Below are 17,985 nucleotides of genomic sequence, written 5' to 3' on the forward strand. Positions count from 1 at the left end.
TGAATGAGGGAAGTCTTTGAGAACAGCTCTGCCAAAAGGGAAAATTATGTAGATAACTTGTGTTGCATTCATTTAGCCTGTGACAAGCATGCAGCTTGGAAGATGTCTCAAGCTGCAGGCATAGCCAACAGACTATGAAAGTACACTTTCATTGAAGCTACTGACAAAAAGGTATGACCCGGTGCACCAGTCTAATAACAAAATATCTGAGTTTACTTTCAACTGCAACAGCTATTAAATGAGAGAAAAATTCTGCAGAAAATTAGTATGTTTTTTGATGAGTGGTCACAGAACAGAGGTTTTCATGAAAAGTCAAATTTCCACTTCTGAAACAACTTTCATAAAAAAATAATTCTTTTTGAAAATTTCATCTTATGCATACAGATACTAATTCAGGTCTCAAAAACAATATTACCTTCTTTACACACAGTTTTATGTAACAAGTAGCCCGTAACCTCATTTTTCTTTAGTCACAATAACAAGGTTTTCTTCCTTCTAGTACATTAAATTAGATCAAAAACATCCTTCATCATGTGCTGAAGAGATTATTTACTTTCCAGGAACCACTGGGATACTGGAAAACGTACAGCACACAATTAAGCCCCATTACTAAATTGTGTTTAAATTGGAAGCTAAATTAAGAGAACTGGACAAAATTGTCTTCTTATAATGATTTCACTCGTAAATATAATTTACTTCTGTGGTGAACAATACAATGATATGATTTAGTTCATTATATGAACTATTAATTAAGCATGATTAACTACTCCCTATTATAAACTGCTTACAATTTATGAACTATCTGCATAGTTCTAAGTACAGTTGCTTGGTTTTTTTTTCATACTCAGGTTTTCTCTTTTGCTCTATTTATTAGGTGCAACTTACAAGACACGTAGCACAACTTATCATGGTAAATATTTTAAATGCTATCTTAATTAATATTCTGCAAAGTACAGAAGCAGGAGAGAATGAGCATAAATCCCTGTAGATTTTCTCCTTCCCTTTAGTGACATTGTGGAGTACTGCAAACCCAAAATAAGCATCAGAAAGAATCACTGAAAGTTTGAAAACACAAAAACCCCAGAAATGCACATTATAAAATGGAAAATATCTTTCTTTTCTTTTCTCTTCTTTTCTTTTCTTTCCTTTCCTTTTCTTTTCTTTTCTTTTCTTTTCTTTTCTTTTCTTTTCTTTTCTTTTCTTTTCTTTTCTTTTCTTTCCTTTCCTTTCCTTTCCTTTCCTTTCCTTTCCTTTCCTTTCCTTTCCTTTCCTTTCCTTTCCTTTCCTTTCCTTTCCTTTCCTTTCCTTTCCTTTCCTTTCCTTTCCTTTTCTTTTCTTTTCTTTTCTTTTCTTTTCTCTTCTTTTCTTTTCTCCTCTCTTCTTTTCTTTTCTCTTCTTTTCTTTTCTTTTCTTTTTTTTTTTTTTCTTCTGTATATCTATACTAAACTATGAAAGATTCTACATTTGTAAAGTTAAAGTTCTTCAAGCTTTATAAATCTGGAAATGTTAGTAGCTCCATGAAATGTCATGAGAGTGTAATTTTGGAAAGATTTGAAATATGAAGTGGTATTTCCAAAAGCACTTAACTGATTTAACAATAAATCCATAAATGGACTATGAAGTTAATTATTACAGTGTCTAAATGGTCTGCCACTGTCTTGAATTTGCATTATGCATCCTGACAAAGCAGAGATGAAAAGTTATGCTCCATGTAAACTGCAAATGTTCTCTAACAGTGAGATCCACAGTCACAGCCTCCAAAGACCCAAACATTAAGCAGTTTGAGTTCATGATGATATGTGCACTCTCTCTCTCTGGACAGGTACCCAGTCTTTCTTCCATTAGAGGAGTTGAAGAAGATCAATGGCAAACATTAAATGTTAAAACTTGTATTCAAGATACGGAGAGTTTGCATAAATAGACCTGGGAGATGAGAAATTATCCCTGATCAGTAGATGTACAAAAGTAATAGCCATGTAGAAGTCCATCTGAACTGTCAAATTAGAAAAGTGAAGGACAAGTCTACACATCATCCTCCCCATTTATGAATTTTCATCTAGATATAAATCCCAGCTCAAAACAATAAAATGAAGTTCTCTCAGTTAACAGAAAGCAGACTATTCTCTGTCAGTAATCAGCAAGGTAGAACATCTGTCACTACTTAAGATGATATAGAAAAAAGAAAAAAGTACATGCCCTTAGCCATGGATTCCCCCCTCTGAGCTTTTCAGAGAGCGCGTCTTCAATCTGCCATGTTGAAGTGGTCCTTGCCTTCATGCTGGGTCAGTCTTCAGAAAAGAATCTGGACCCCAGTTTCACAGAACCTAGCAAATGCTTTAAGCAGCTCAAAATTGTCTCTATGCTGTGGCAAGTGGTGTTCAGAGAGCTAAATTGAGTTAAATCTCAAAATTATTAATGTTATCATTAATATCAAAACAGTAAAGATTACCATTGTAGAAAAACTGACTGTTCAAAAACTTTCATGCTCAAAACAGCACCATCAAGAGACAAAACAAGCATTCATGTCATTCCTGAGGCTCTTATGTTTTGAGACACTATTATTCAGTTCCTTCAGAGAATCAGAGTGTAAAAAGTTGGTGAAAGTTTGTTCATTGTGTTGGGTATGTTGTTGTTGTTGTTGGGGAGGGGGCTGCGCGGAACGGAGTCAAGCGGGCTTCCGGGTTTTGTAAGCGCCCCTGCGGCTCCTGCACTCGCCGCCCCTGTTTCTGCGGCTTCTGTCTACCCACCACGTGGCAACGAGTGGCGGGAAAGCATAGCGGCGGGGAACAGAGTGGCGGGAAGAATGGGACCAATCAACAAGAAGAGAAGAACCACTCGGAGCAATACTGCCCAGCAACAAGGGAGCGCAGGCGTAGAAGGCCAACACGGCAGCCACTCAGAATACAAGAGAGACTATAAAAGCTGGGCCCAGCAGGGGGAGGGTGCGCCACACGTGCGGAGCTGTGACTCCCGTGGTCGCCCAGCGCTGTTTTTGTTTGCGGTCGCTTACTCAAATCAATAAATTATTCATGATTTGTAAACGGATTTGGTCCAATTCATGACAATTTGGTGCCGTGACTCGGATGAAGGAGATTTGATCAGGGGTCCTTCTGGGGAGGCGCCCCGCTGATTTCAGCGGCCCCAGGAGTGGAAACTCCTGCTCAAGCCCTTCACCGACGAACCTAAAATAAGGACGCAAACAAAATAAAACCGGTAAACCCCTAGTAATCTTTGTGCACGAAGACCGAGCGAAGACCCACGGGGTGGGTAAGTATAGGCCGGTGATCCGTTCGGTTGGGGTTGGGTATCCCGGAGCACAACGACTGAGACGTCCAATTGTGGGCGGAGCGAGTGCGGACCCCTCGGTAGTGCGGTTCCCACATCCCGCGAGGGACTGGGCCACGACAAGGGGGAAGCGTTGTGAGTGTGTGTGAAGGTGCTCCGGAAGATGGGACAGAAGAAGAGTAAGCCTTCTGGTCCCATGGGTGGGGGAACTAGTGGTGTGGGTATAGGTATACCCCCTATTCCCCCAGACAGTCCATTAGGGCTAATGATTAAGAATTGGAATGATTCCCCTTCTAGGCGGGGAAAAAGTAAAGTCAAAATGATTTAGTGTGGGGCAATAAGCCCATAAAAGGGGAGAGTGTATTTGGCCCTTTTTGGCTCCTCTGAGGACTGGGTAGTTCAGAGGAAAGTGAGTATGCCCACGTCTGGATACCTTATGCATTTATACCCTCTAAAGAAAAAGGAGGGCGGAAGAAGAAGAGAAGGGATTTAGAAGTCCCAGTGTCGCCACCGCCCTACATACCCCCACCCGAACCGACGGCCCCGTCTGCCAAGGAAGGGGGGGGTTGGCGGGGAGGGTGTCGTCGCGCCGGGGGCCGGGAGCACCGACCCGCCCCCCTCGCTGCGGTCTTCCCCTCTTTCCTCGCGCTCTCCCCGCGGCGCCGGTCCGCCTCCGGGTCCGGGCCGTCCGATCGGTGGCCGGGCGGCTCGAGTCCCGCGCGGGCGGGGCGGTCCGAGCCGCGCTTCTCCCGGCCGCAGTTGCCGGTGGGCGCCGGGTTACGGAAGGAAACCCCGGGCCCCGGGAGGAGGGCGAGGTGGTGGCGGCGGACGACGGGTGCGCCCCCGCGGGCGGACGCTCCCCCGAGGGTCGCCGGGGCCGGTTGCCGGGTTTCCCCTCGGCGCGCCGTCCCGGACGTCGGGCGGCCGAGCGGGCGGGTGGAGGCACCTCGCGGGGCCCTCGTGTCGTTTCCCTCAGCCCAGGGCCAGGTACCGAGTGTCCGCGGAACAGGGCGGAGGTTTACAAAATAAGTAAAAAAAAAAAAAAGAGGAAGATGGCTAATACAGGCTGGTACATGATTTAAGGGAAATCAATAAGAGAACTGTAACCAGGTTTCCTGTAGTGCCAAATCCCCATACCCTATTAAGCCAATTGCACCCAGATGACCGGTTGTATAGTGTAATAGATTTAAAGGATGCATTTTGGGCATGCCCCTTAGACAAGGACAGCAGGGATTATTTTGCTTTCGAATGGGAAGACCCCGATACTCATGGGAAGCAACAGCTAAGATGGATGGTCCTTCCCCAGGGATTTATAGAATCCCCAAATTTATTTGGTCAGGCCTTGGAACAAATTTTACAGGATTATAATAGAACACCGGGAACAACAATGTTACAGTATGTGGATGATTTGTTAATAGCAGGGAAAGATGAAGATAGCGTGAAGCAGGCTAGTGTACAGTTGTTAAATTTCCTTAGTTTACAAGGGTTAAGGGTTTCTAGATCAAAACTGCAGTTTGTGGAGGAAGAGGTGAAGTATTTGGGTCATTTGCTGAGCCAAGGGACAAAAAACTGGACCCAGAGAGAGTCGAGGGGATCTTGGCCCTAAAAGCCCCAACAACAAAAAGGCAGGTACGACAGTTGTTGGGATTAATAGGATATTGTTGACAATGGATAGAGGATTACAGTGGAAAGGTTAAATTTCTTTATAGTAAATTAAACAAAGATGGGTTACTTAAATGGACAGAAACAGGTGAAAGACAATTAAATAAATTAAAGAAGAAACTTGTGTACCCTCCAGTCCTGAGCTTCCCGGAGTTAAAGAAACCATTTTTTCTGTTTGTAAACAGTGCGGAGGGGACAGCTTATGGGGTGCTTGCCCAGGATTGGGCAGGAGGCAAAAAGCCTGTGGCTTACCTATCTAAATTATTAGACCCTGTTAGCCGGGGCTGGCCTAGTTGCCTGCAAAAGTAGCAGTAGCTGCTGCTCTCTTGCTAGAGGAAGCACAAAAGATAACCTTTGGAGGGGAAATTAATCTCCCCCTATAATATACGTGGAGTGTTGCAAGTGTCACGTGGGCGGTTCCAGCAGTCAGCATGGTCACTACACAGGATGTTTCAAGTTCCAGTTGTTGCACGTGATGTTGTACAGAATTGCCCAGGTTGCCATTCGGCTGACAGGTTTCCTGCAGGGGTGAACCCCAGATGGTTCACATTTCAGTTGTTGTTGCATAGGTTTGAGACCAAATAAGGTTCGGCAGATGGATGCTACGGGTTTCCCAGAGTTTGGGTGTTTCCATCACTTGCATGTCACAATTGACACATGTAGTGGTTTTCTCTGGGCTGTGGCACAATCTGGACAGACTGTCATGCAGTGCATAAGAGTGTTGCACATGGCTGTCGCTGTCATGGGTGCACCTCAGGAGTTAAAGACTGACAATGGCCAAGGATATAGAAGTGCACGTTTTGGACACTGGTGTACAGCTTGGGGCATTAAGCATACCTTCAGCATTCCTGGCAACAGCACTAACAAATCTATTGTGGAGCGTGTGCATCAGACCTTGAAGGGGTGTCTTCGTGTGCTTAAAGAGGGGGGAGGGCTAGAGGGGCCTGAGCTGTGCCCAGACGCTCTCCTCCTGTGCGCACTGTTTATTTTAAAGCATCTGGAGAATCGGATGGGAAACCATCAGCTGACTGAACAGACTCCAATAGGTCAGGTCCTGATCAGACCTGACGGAGGGTCATGGCTCCCAGACCCTATGCCACTCCTCGTCATGGGCAGGGGATATTCCTGTGTTGGGACACCAAGTGGGCTCCGCTGGCTGCCGGCACGTTGGGTTAAGCCGGCACCAAACGACGAGCCATCCTGCGCACCGTGAGGATCCGAACATTTCAGCACCGGTTTTGGTCAACGTCTCCTTGGTTAATGTCTCCAGTGCAGCCAGTGATTTGACGTCAACTGGCCAGCAGCTTGCTGGTAACAGCACATGAGACAGCGTTGCTCCCAATGTGCCTGAAGGTACGAACTGGGAATCTAGTCTTCATGCCGGACTGATAGTTCGTGAGCGGGGGAGACCTTGTTCCTAAATAATCCCCAAGCAGTGGACATTTGGAACGATTCTGCACAACCAATAAGTTTTTGTCTTGTTATTTGGTTATGGAGTGTGATATTTGTAATGCACACTGGACTGAACTGGAATGCCATGAACAAAAAGCTGACAAATGGGTCACAGATGCAAGATTGTTAAAGTATAAGGGAATTCTGATTTCCTCCCCGAAATTGACCCTAGAAACAACTTCAGTGCAGAACCCAGCTCAGTTTCTCTATGGTGAACCCAGCGAGCCCCTAGAACATGATTGCCTTAGGAGTATAGAGGAGCAAATAAAACTGAGACCCGATCTAGATGACATGGAATTACCTACAGGGGAAAAGATATACATAGATGGTTCATCTAGAGTAGTTGAAGGAAAGAGAAAGTCAGGCTATGCATTGGTAAATGGAAAAACATTTGAAGTGATAGAATCAGGACCATTAAGCCCGAGCTGGTCTGCTCAAGCTTGTGAATTGTATGCCCTGTTGCAAGCCTTAAAACTATTAAAGGGCAAGAGTGGTACAATATATACAGATTCTAAATATGCGTATGGGATACTACACACTTTTGGGAAAATATGGGAGGAAAGAGGACTTATAAACTCACAGGGAAGGGGGTTAATTCATCAGGAATTGATCCTTAAAGTTTTGAAAGCTATTAGAGAACCAAGAGAGATTGCAGTAGTATATGTAAAAGGTTACCAGCGAGGACTGGATCCGCAAATTAGAGGAAATAATCTAGCTGACCAGGAGGCCAAAAGGGCCGCTCTTATGTGTATATATAAGGTAACCGAGAGGGAGGATTGCCCAGCCATGTTTGCAGAAGGTGGACAGAATCCCCTTCCCCTGCTTTGTTTCACATCTGTGGAAAAAGAAATGATACAAATGGGGATTCGGGAAAATGAAACGGGGAAATGGATACTACCTGATGGACGAGAGGTTTTACCAAAGTCAGTAGCTACAAAGGTGCTACGGAGGTTCCATGAACAAACACATTGGGGTACTCAGGCCTTAGTGGACCAGTTTGCTAATAATTATATGTGTATAGGGGTATATAAGGTAGCAAAGGGGATTGTCAATGGATGTATGACCTGCCGGAGGGTAAATGTGAAAAATATGAGAAAAAGGATCCCAGGAGGGCGAGAATTGGCATATCGACCCTTTGCAAGGATCCAGCTGGACTTTACTGAACTCCCCAAAACCGGGAGATACAAATGAGCGACGGTGCTTAGGAGTTCTCGCAGTAATCACGTTTTGTGTGGCAGCACAACACCACTCACATCGACCTTTCCGGTGGAGTCTAACTAGGCTTAAGGAATATATCACATGATTTTTGTGTACAGGTAATAATTATACCAAGGATTCAATACCACACTGAGGATTTAGGAGCTGCAGGAGCTGGTACAGGAACAGCATCATTAGTTAGGCAGAGCCAAGAATTCACAGCTCTGCGCATTGCTGTAGATGAGGACTTCGCTAAAATTGAACAGTACATCTCAGATTAGAAAAATCAATAAGGTCCCTTTCAGAAGTAGTTCTTCAAAATCGAAGGGCATTGGATCTGGTTTTTCTGAAAAAAAAGGGGACTCTGTGCGGCCCTCCGGGAGGAATGCTGCATATATGCAGACCATACTGGGGTGGTAAGAGACACAATGACCAAATTGAGGGAAGGATTGGAAAAACGTAAAAAAGAAAATGAGGCTCACCAAAGTTGGTATGAATCCTGGTTTGATTACTCACCTTGGCTCACCACATTATTACCTCTGTTGTTAATTATGGTGTTAACCTTTGGACAATGTATTTTCAATTGGGTAACCACGATAGTAAAGAACCGATCAGAAGCTGCTCATTTAATGTTAGTAGGAGCTAAATATAAGACCATAGAACAAGATGATGAAGATAACGAGATATATGCATTAAGCCGGCAGGCACTCAAAGGATTCAATGAACAAAATAAGTTAGCTTAAAGAAAAAGGAGGGATTGTAAAAAGTTGGTGAAAGTTTGTTCATTGTGTTGGGTATGTTGTTGTTGTTGTTGGGGAGGGGGCTGCGCGGAACGGAGTCAAGCGGGCTTCCGGGTTTTGTAAGCGCCCCTGCGGCTCCTGCACTCGCCGCCCCTGTTTCTGCGGCTTCTGTCTACCCACCACGTGGCAACGAGTGGCGGGAAAGCATAGCGGCGGGGAACAGAGTGGCGGGAAGAATGGGACCAATCAACAAGAAGAGAAGAACCACTCGGAGCAATACTGCCCAGCAACAAGGGAGCGCAGGCGTAGAAGGCCAACACGGCAGCCACTCAGAATACAAGAGAGACTATAAAAGCTGGGCCCAGCAGGGGGAGGGTGCGCCACACGTGCGGAGCTGTGACTCCCGTGGTCGCCCAGCGCTGTTTTTGTTTGCGGTCGCTTACTCAAATCAATAAATTATTCATGATTTGTAAACGGATTTGGTCCAATTCATGACACAGAGCACTACAATGCACTCAAGATTTCCTACATATCAGCAGAGAGACACAATCTCTCGGCTATGGGCAGCGCACACTTCTGACATCAGTCTCTCAGTTTTCTTTCTTTCTTGTCATCATGTACTGTCACAGAAAGGTATGCTGAAACAATTTACATTTCCAATAAGCATTTGGCTTCACAACTCACTGTTTACTGCCAGTAGCTAGTATCTACAAATTTCCCATCTGAGTCTAAATTCTCTACATAAGCAACACATAAAAATACTTTTTGCTGAAAGGTATAAATGCATTCTGATTACTACGTACATGATCATATGAACACGACTGCATGTACATACAGAAAAGTTAGTTTAAGATTCCTTAAAACTACAGACCCAGCTCTAACAGCTACTACAGACCCAGCTCTAACAGCTATTCCAAGTGAAAACAAGAATCACGAGACCTGAAAATGGTTCAAATTTCTGTTTAAATCTTGCTGTCTCCTTTAAGCATACTACTTCAAATAATGAAAGAAATATTCAACAGTACTTGTAAAGACTGAGATTTTCAGAGAAATCCAAGGAATTCTTCTCCTTGCATAAATCCCAGCCAAAAGCATTTACATTTAATTGCAGTTGGATGGTAAACAATGTTCTCTGGAGTTTTGCCATTTACCTCAGAGGGTTCAGAAGTACACTGAAAATCCACAGAAAACTAATAGCCACTGCCAATCACTGCATTTATAATCTGTTTATTAAGTGTGAAAAGCTAAATACATAAGACTGGAAAACCTCAATTTCAAATATAAAGACAAACAAACTTTTAAAGAATAAGGAGAAAGAGGAAGAAAATCACACCCAAATAGCTTGTGATGGAAAATATGAGCTGATTTGAACAGATGATTAAGAAGGAGTTCAGCATCATAAGATGGAGTTCATCAGCCCTCACTGCACAATTCCTTAGAGATGGTAGTTTTCTTGGGTACTATGCAATATTGAGCCCCAGACATCATTAGACAATTCCATCTGAAGTTTTTAGCTTTGGTAACCTTGGACATCTAAAAGTTTTGCAAACTAGAACTTCAGTTGGTGAACAAAAGTTAAAGTCAATGAATGATCAGATTTCTGGAAGCTGAAGTCGATGAACAATTCCATCGGACTTAGAGAGAGCTTGCATACATATATATATTAAATAGAGAGGGAAGCAGGCTTAACACTCAACTTTTGTTTGCTATTTGTGTCTGTGGTAATAATTTATCTCTTAATATGATGCAATATATTGTAGAAAATGGTTTATGTAGAGGTCAAATAAATGATTCTGGCAACTACTGACAGTGCTCACTGAAGTGTTAGCAAAGATCCCCTGCAGTGAGATCACACCCCAAGCAAAAAATTGAAAACTAAGTAAGTTTTGCTGTATGTTTTCCTCCCCATCTTTTTTTATTTTTTATTCCCCCAGAGAAAGCAACCAAGGGCATACCGAGACAGGTAAGCTGAAAATGATGGTGTGTCTGCCAGTAAATGTCTAGTTGCCAGTCTAGCTAGAAATGATACTTTGAACATACAGAAAAGGAACAGTTTCCTTAGCAACCAAGGCAAAAGCTCTCAAAACATCTCTTTTTCTATGTGCTGCTGTACCCTTCTCCAACTCAGTCTGCCACCTGTCACTCATGGATTTAATGTAGTTTAACATTTTATAAGGCTTAGATAAGAGAATTCCTGTTCGTGAAAGAACCACTAATGCTAAAGAAATTCAGAATGAAAAATCAGTTCTCTAAATAAGGGTTGTTATGTTGTTTGCACACCCAGTGGAGTGTAGATGAGGCCCCACACACAGAGAACTACAGGGTCCTCTGTAGTTTGTAAAACTGACACTGGCCTTTTCAAATACAAGATCGCCTCTCCACCAAGTCTTTCCTCTGCCCTGTATTTTGAAAATGTTCTACTCACATGGCTCCATACCAGCCTCTGCGAAACAGCATAGAGGCTCAGCTCTGTTCCTTCCCCTTTTATCCAGCGTGTTGATAGAAAGTAGAGGAGATAATGGCTACATTTTACACTTTCAAAGGTCTGGACTGATGTTAATCCACGCGTGCAATCTGCAGATACTAATAAATCAGATGTCTCCTATTTTCTCCACTATAAACATCTGAAATCCCTCTGTATTGTAAGTTATTTCACTTTAACAGATACAAGTTCTTTCACTATAACAGATACATACGGCATTTTAATTTAGCACTCTATTTTGTAAACCTTGTAGGCCATTATTAGCACTAATATATTCTAGGGATGGATTGCTATGCCATTTGATCCTTTTTTTCAAGGAGCACAAATAAAATGAAATTGCCTGCACACAACCAGCAAAAAAATTCCTTTTCTATTCCTTTCTGCTACTGGGTATGCAGAATTTGCCGCTTCCTTCCTAAAGCATCTTACAAGGGATGCACACTGTGTAGAAAAGGTTACATTTAGAGACACAAAGTCTTACAGCACAGTAAATTAAGTCTGTTTTCCAGGCCTCGCAGAAATGAATAGCAGCTGTAAGAGCTGAAATAAAATAAACTATGAACATGAGAGGCATATGATCTAGCTTACTCTGCTTTCATACCTAGCATTTAAAAGTCATACAGAAAGAAACAAAGTCACACTTTGAAACCTAAGTTCAGCTTCCAATTGGAATCTGAGTTTAAAAAGTGCAGCAGTGTCTTTCATGATGCAGTACCATGTTGCAAGCTTATCAAGCACTTTATTGTATTTCCCATTTAAAAACCAAGCAATCAACAAAGCATAAAGACATTCAAACTTATTATTATTATTATTATTAATCACACAATATCTCAGTGATTCTTGCTAATATACACTGGCACTTCTGAGAAATGTCTGAATGAGAAATGCATTGATTCTGCAAAAAGAGACAAGATAAGAATCCCTCTTGACTTTAAACCATCTGTGATAATTTCTGAATGCTGGGTATATGATAATATCTGAGGATACTTTAATCACAGTTAGATTCTATCACACACGTTTTTGAAACATCTATTTAGAAAGACTGATCTCATTTGTTCCTAGCTGATTAATCTATGTGGCCCCTTAGAAATAGTGATAGTGTGACAGTTTAATTTTCAGAAGTTATATGACTTGAATGTTTCCAAATTTATGCTCCAAACTGAATTGCTGCATTTATTAAAGCATACTGCATGGTCTTGGTTCTCAGGCTGAGAACTCATCCTTCCACTCTCATGAGCTATTGAGATATAACATCAGGAAATAATAATTTATAATGGTATGTTATATATAAAAATTAATCTCTTGATGAATTTGATATTGACAAAACAATTGCTTGAATATTACATTAGCTGTTTCCTTACAGAAACACTTTCTCCTAGTGAAAGAAACTCCACTGATTTCCCAAACCAATCATGCCAGCAGCCAGTTGACAGAGATATTCAAGTAGAAGAGAAAGATCACACACTTCCCTCTTCCTTCCACAGCTTCCTTTAACTCTATCTTCTCCTTTCTCATACAAAGAATAGCGATAATGTTGAGAAAGTGAAAAGTAAATATAAGGCACGAAGCGGAATTTATGAACCTAACAAAACTGACAATGATTGATGTAAACTGAACAATAGAGGAGAGGAAAGTATACAAATTGTCTAAAAATGAGTGAAAACAGAATAAAACATGTTAAAGTAGGAAAGGAAGTGCATAGGAAGAGAAATGGTGTATTTATAGTGCAACCGCTCTATATCAGACATGAGGTCTGCTTCAAAAGTAATGCCTTCTGATTAAACATATTTGCCCACAACATCAGCGGCAGATGGTGGTGTGGCAGTAAAGGCTGAACATTCCAATCAATATTCCGTTACGTTTTGTCATGAGACAGATGGCAGCAGAGAGGTAGCTTGACAAAATGGTGTTTGACATGGAAGTGTGGGTGTGTAAGAGGCCATGCTTTTTACATTACTGTCTCAAAGTTTGCTGAAATGGACAAGTTCAGGCAAATCCTGGCCAAGGTTCCAGGACTGCCTTTGTCTGAAATACACAGGAACCAAGGTTCGAGAAATCCCTTTGTTTAGGAGATTGACAAGTCCGGGAGCTATGAAAGGGAGATAAGATACTGATCAATGGCCCTTAAGTGGTCTTTTTGTGTTGGCCTATCTCAAGGAAGGTGGCCTTCTCTGAGGACTAATGGCCCTTAAGTGGTCTTAAGTGGTGTTGGCCCATCTCAAGGAAGATTGACATCTCTGAGGAAATCACAAGACTCTGACCCGAGCTGTCCAGAAAGGTCTGGAAGGCTGGAAAGAAGTATAAAAAGGGCACGGACAAACCACGGTTTGTGGGTTTCTAGGTATCTGACCTCAGATCCCTCCACCGTTGTCCTACTGCTGCCTACTATCTCTTCTGGGAGTGCTGCTCGACACTTTGCTTCGTGGGACCTCGCTGCCCGAGATTCTGCCTCCCAGGACCTCGCTACTCTGACCATCTTCTCTGCGTTTCATCGATCTGCGGCCTGCTACTTCGCTGCTGCTCTCCCCTACGCTTATTTTGCCCCGGACCAACGTTAACAACGTGCTCCAGGACGCTGCTGCTTCCAGGAGGTGACTATTCCCCGCTTTAACGTAATTCTTGCTCTTTTCTACCTTTTTCTATCGCCTACTTTCCCTTCCCCATCACCCTAATTTTGGCATTCACCGCTCTCCCTTCCCCATCCTCTCAATTGTCTATTATTTCTAATAAACTGGTCGGATCAACATTTGAATGTTCTTCTTCTTAATCTCACGCCGGGCATAACATATCTAAAGAACCTTTGCCTCACTCCTAAATTGGAGCGAGACATTTTTATTGGCGTAGTCGGCAGGATACTCGTCGTGAGAGTGTTGTCCTTCCAGTTTCTCTAAAAACTTTTCTGTCTTTTTCTCCTGGAGTTGCAAGGAGCGATTGTTTTGATAACTTAATTGGACGTGTGCACCTCTCCAGGAAGACCGCTCCACATTCTGAAACTTTCTTTCTTACGTGTATATCTCTCGGGGACAAATGAATTAATTTTGACTCTTTGCTTTTGTTATACACGTGTGTGCCTCCCCGGGAAGACTATTTTGCATTGTGGTGGTTTTTAAGTATCTTGTGACGTACCTTTGGTTTTAAAGTTTTGTGTGTGCGCCTCTTGGGGAAGTGGTGTGTGCTTCTCCAAGAAGTTTATTGCTTTTGAGAAACTTAGAAGTTATTTCTAACTTTTGTTGCTTGAAGGTTGAAGTTTTTCGTTGTGGCTTGACAGGATAGCCAGGACCAATTGAGGTGTTTGCACTTTCTTTGGAAGTGTTGATTGAGTCGTTTGGTCTTTTGTGTAAAGGAGTGTTTTGAGCAGTTGTTGGTTTTGTTAAGTGTTTGCCTCTCTGAGGAGATAAGGAGTCTCCTCCTCCCTCAGTGTAGATTTCGTTGCCTGTAGATTTTGTTGTGAGTAAAATTACATTTGATATGGAAGGTGAAAATATGTTGTTTGATATCCTTGAAAAGCACGCGTCTCGGCCATCGTCATCAGGGATGGACTGGGCACGTGAAAATTGGTATAACTTGCAGGCTGTTTCTGACCGTATTTGTGTTTTACAACATGGGGCTCGTACCCGAGCCGGGAAAGGCAAATCATTTATTTGTGCAGTGCTCGGTGCTGCTTTAAAAGCAGCTGTGGAGTTCCGAGATCAGCAGGTTGAGGCGGAAAACCGGACTATACAGTCGTTACAAGAAACAGTTAAAACAACCCAGGAACTCGTGAAAGCCTTGCAAAACCAAATTGGAAATCTAGAAGTACAATTGGAAAGAGAGAGACATAATTCGGCCTTGTTACAAATGGCTTTTAAGGAAATTTTAACATATAAAGATACGGGTGACACTGATTTTCATGGTACACCACAAGAAAAACTGTATCCTCAGGAAGAACTAAAAGAAGCGAAAGAAAATTTTAATAAGTTTGAAACCCCAATAGCCCCTCTGCGCCCTCTAATAAAAACAGAATATACCTTTGATAATGGAGAGGATCTGGATCCTCAAATGAATGTTAAAGAAATTCCCTTTTCTGCCACTGAATTAGCTAAACTGAAAAAAGATTTTAGCCGCTCTCCAAGGGAATCAGAAACAGAATATGTATGGAGAGTCAGCTTAACTGGTGGAGACCAAATAATGTTAACCGAAAAGGAGGCTGAGGGTTATTGGGGGCCAGGAGTATTTTTGACTACTGGTAATAACCGTGCTCCCTGGTCCCTAACACAGAGGGCTGCTTACTGGGCTGGTGGTCTCAACCCTTTAGAAAGGGGAGACCCTCTTGCTATTAATGGGACAATTGACCAATTGGTTGAAAGTGTCCAAAAGGCTGCCTGTCTGCAAATGATGTATGACAGGAAATTGCAGCCACGACACGAATCACCTATGATGTTGCCCGTGGACCCTGAAAGGATGACTCCTTTAATTAGGGGGCTTCCAGAATCGCTGAAACCCATAGGTATACAACTTCAAAGTAAAATACAGGCCATGTCCCAGGGAGAGAGAGCTCGAGCTGTTTTAGAAGGAGCTGGTACTTCAGGCTCTTTACAGTCTGGTTTTAAGGTATGGACATGGGGGGAGGTTGCCCAAGAGTTGATTAATTATGAAAGGAAATTTGGGCCCGTGGCTTCTACCAGTAAATTTGAGCCAAAGGGAGTAAGGCTTGCAGCAGCCACCCTTGCTCCTAGGCCACCTAGCCCGAAACTTAATAGAATGGAAAAGGTTGGAGGGGTGCTTTACCTCCTCCATGTGAAAGAAATGTCACCCACTGACATTCACTGACACTTGCTGAATGTTGATAGAGACCAGACTGTGGATGTGAGCACTGTAAGGTGGTGAGTGGTTCGTTTCAACAGTGGCAACAACAGTGGGTCACCTCCTCTGGTGCTGGTTTTCACAAGTGCATCATGCAGTCTCTTGATCATTGTTGGTGAAAACACATAGCAAATGGTGATGACCACATTGAAAAGAGTGTTTTGTAACCCAGAATTTCCTCAGTCTATCAGTGTAATTGTGCTTTCAGTATCTGTCGTAGTTTCCATGGGAATAAATAAGAGTCTTCAATTTCAAAGTGACCACAGATTATGGGAATTTTGATTATGCAAGTCAAGAACTTACCCTTTCCATCTAGATAGCAACCAGCAGACAAATAATATGCAAACTGAAAGAAAATGAGAAGAAGGAAAAAAAAAAAAAAAAAAAAAAAAAAAAAAAAAAAGTCTGCATAGCTGTTTAAGATGAAAGAGCTGTCCTTCATTTCAGTGTTCAGATTGTGTTCAGACTGTTCCAAGGGCAGCAACCTTATTACTAACAACAGACTTGAGAAGGGAAAGAGCTGACTCATTTGAAGTGCCCAACTAGCCCAACAATTCTCATTGCCATATCTTTCATATCACAGAATCACAGAACTGCAGGGTTGGAAGGGACCTCTAGAGATCATCGAGTCCAACCCCCCTGCCAAAGCAGGTTCCCATTCAGTTTCCCATATCAGTCCCATTCAAGCTTGCTACCTATAGCACTGTGCATACAACAAATCACACTTTTCAGTCTGGTACACAAAGTCTTTATTACTTTCCTTGTGTTGCTCAGTATGAGAGCAGGAACCCAAAATTAAGACTGTGAGTTCTTAATTTCATTATGAGCTCAGTGAAAAATGCTGGAAAAATGAGTAATACAGGGTGGAAGGGGGAGGAAAGAGGTGAATGAAGCAGCCCAGATTATAGAAGAGAAACAGTAAATGAAGAAATTAGCATGCAATTAATGCTTTTTATATTCTTCAGGTTAGGAAAGAGTTTTCTCTGTAGCTTCAGTACCCATAGAGTCTTCTCCACTGAAGCTTTGCTTTGCCATATTTTATAGTAGTTCCAGCTTCCATGAATGGCACACCACAAATATTGTGATTAGCACACAATTACTTGATGTGGAAAAAAATAAAAATAAAATAAAAGACAAAAGGAATTAAAGGAACTGAAGATCACAGATTGACTTGAGCTCTGCATCACTAGATACATTTCTGTTCATAGTTATAAACTCAACATCTCTTTATCTCCCATACCACTGCAAGTTTCCTGGTTTTCCACAAACAAAGTTAAGACAGCTAATTTTTAAAAAGTCAGGGTGACATGTCAAGAACTCATCCCAAACACCTATGCTACCTTGATCAAGTATCTTCTTATTTTGGTGCTTTGCTAAATAAACAGACAACTGCCCAAGGCACAAATCTATAGGGAACACTCTTTCTTTAAAATACCAGCAACTTTCACTGCATTGACAAATGCAGCCCAGAAGTAAAATGGAGTCTAAAAGGGTCATAACAAAGTAAATCTTGTTCAACAGAATTGAGGCATTTACAACCCAGTTACAGCAGAGGGGGAAAAATGTGCAAATAGCATATTCCTGCTCAGAAATTTATTACAGCATGTCTCAGCACAAAGTAATTGCTCTTTTATGTAAAAACGAGGCTCTAGGCAAAAGGGGAATAAATAAATAAATAAATAAATAAATAGTTAAAACAAGTTCATCAGCTGAAGTCATTATCTGAAAGTGCATCTAGAGCAGAAGTATTTCAAAATATAGGTTTTCCATACCTGGGAACTACAAGGACAAAGGCAAAAGCAAGCATTCCCTGGTATTCTGTTTAATAACAGGAGTATACTTCAGATTAAGCTTTAATAAAACCTCCTGAAGATTTACACTGCTCTTGTCCACACGTGCAACAAAAAAATCTAAAAGGGACTGGAGAAAGAATGTAGCCCAAAAGTTACAGAGCCTCCATTTAGTTGAGATAAGTGCCAACCAGAAGGAAAAACACTTCACTTTTTTGTGCACCGCTTGAATCTCCACAGCCATACTTGACACTTCCTTAAGAGTCTTGCAGAGCTTCCTGCTCCACCGCTGAATGAAGTACAACAAAAATAGCCTTCTTTGTAGTTAATCAGTATCACTGCTCCTGGCCTTTGCAAGAACACTACAAGTTAAACGAAAATAAGAAAAAATGAGGAAAATATATTGAACTTCTGAAGTTTGAAGAATATCATTAGATTCTTACTTTGGGGTGACTTTCTTTCTACAAGGGCTCCTCCAAAAGTAATGCTTTCAGTACTATTATCTTGGCCCATATTGTCAAAGGCAGATATTGTT

The 17,985-nt window shown here is 42.1% G+C and overlaps 1 protein-coding gene and 1 long non-coding RNA gene across 2 annotated transcripts in view; one reads left to right on the top strand and one right to left on the bottom strand.

Moving 5' to 3' along the window:
• The window catches only part of LOC140263746 (uncharacterized), a 192,419-nt gene that overhangs the window by 83,188 nt on the left and 91,246 nt on the right, over positions 1 to 17,985 (bottom strand). The window lies entirely within an intron of this gene.
• LOC140263856 (uncharacterized) lies at positions 13,670 to 15,627 on the top strand. Its single transcript, XM_072359148.1, has one exon. The coding sequence runs from the start codon at positions 14,287 to 14,289 to the stop codon at positions 15,625 to 15,627; it is 1,341 nt and encodes a 446-aa protein (XP_072215249.1). The 5' UTR covers positions 13,670 to 14,286.

The sequence above is a fragment of the Excalfactoria chinensis genome, chromosome Z (assembly GCF_039878825.1).
Source record: "Excalfactoria chinensis isolate bCotChi1 chromosome Z, bCotChi1.hap2, whole genome shotgun sequence".
NCBI lineage: Eukaryota > Metazoa > Chordata > Aves > Galliformes > Phasianidae > Excalfactoria > Excalfactoria chinensis.

Coding starts and splice junctions, on each gene's coding strand:
- LOC140263856 (XM_072359148.1), top strand. CDS start 14,287: ATGGAAGGTGAAAATATGTTGTTTGATATCCTTGAAAAGCACGCGTCT.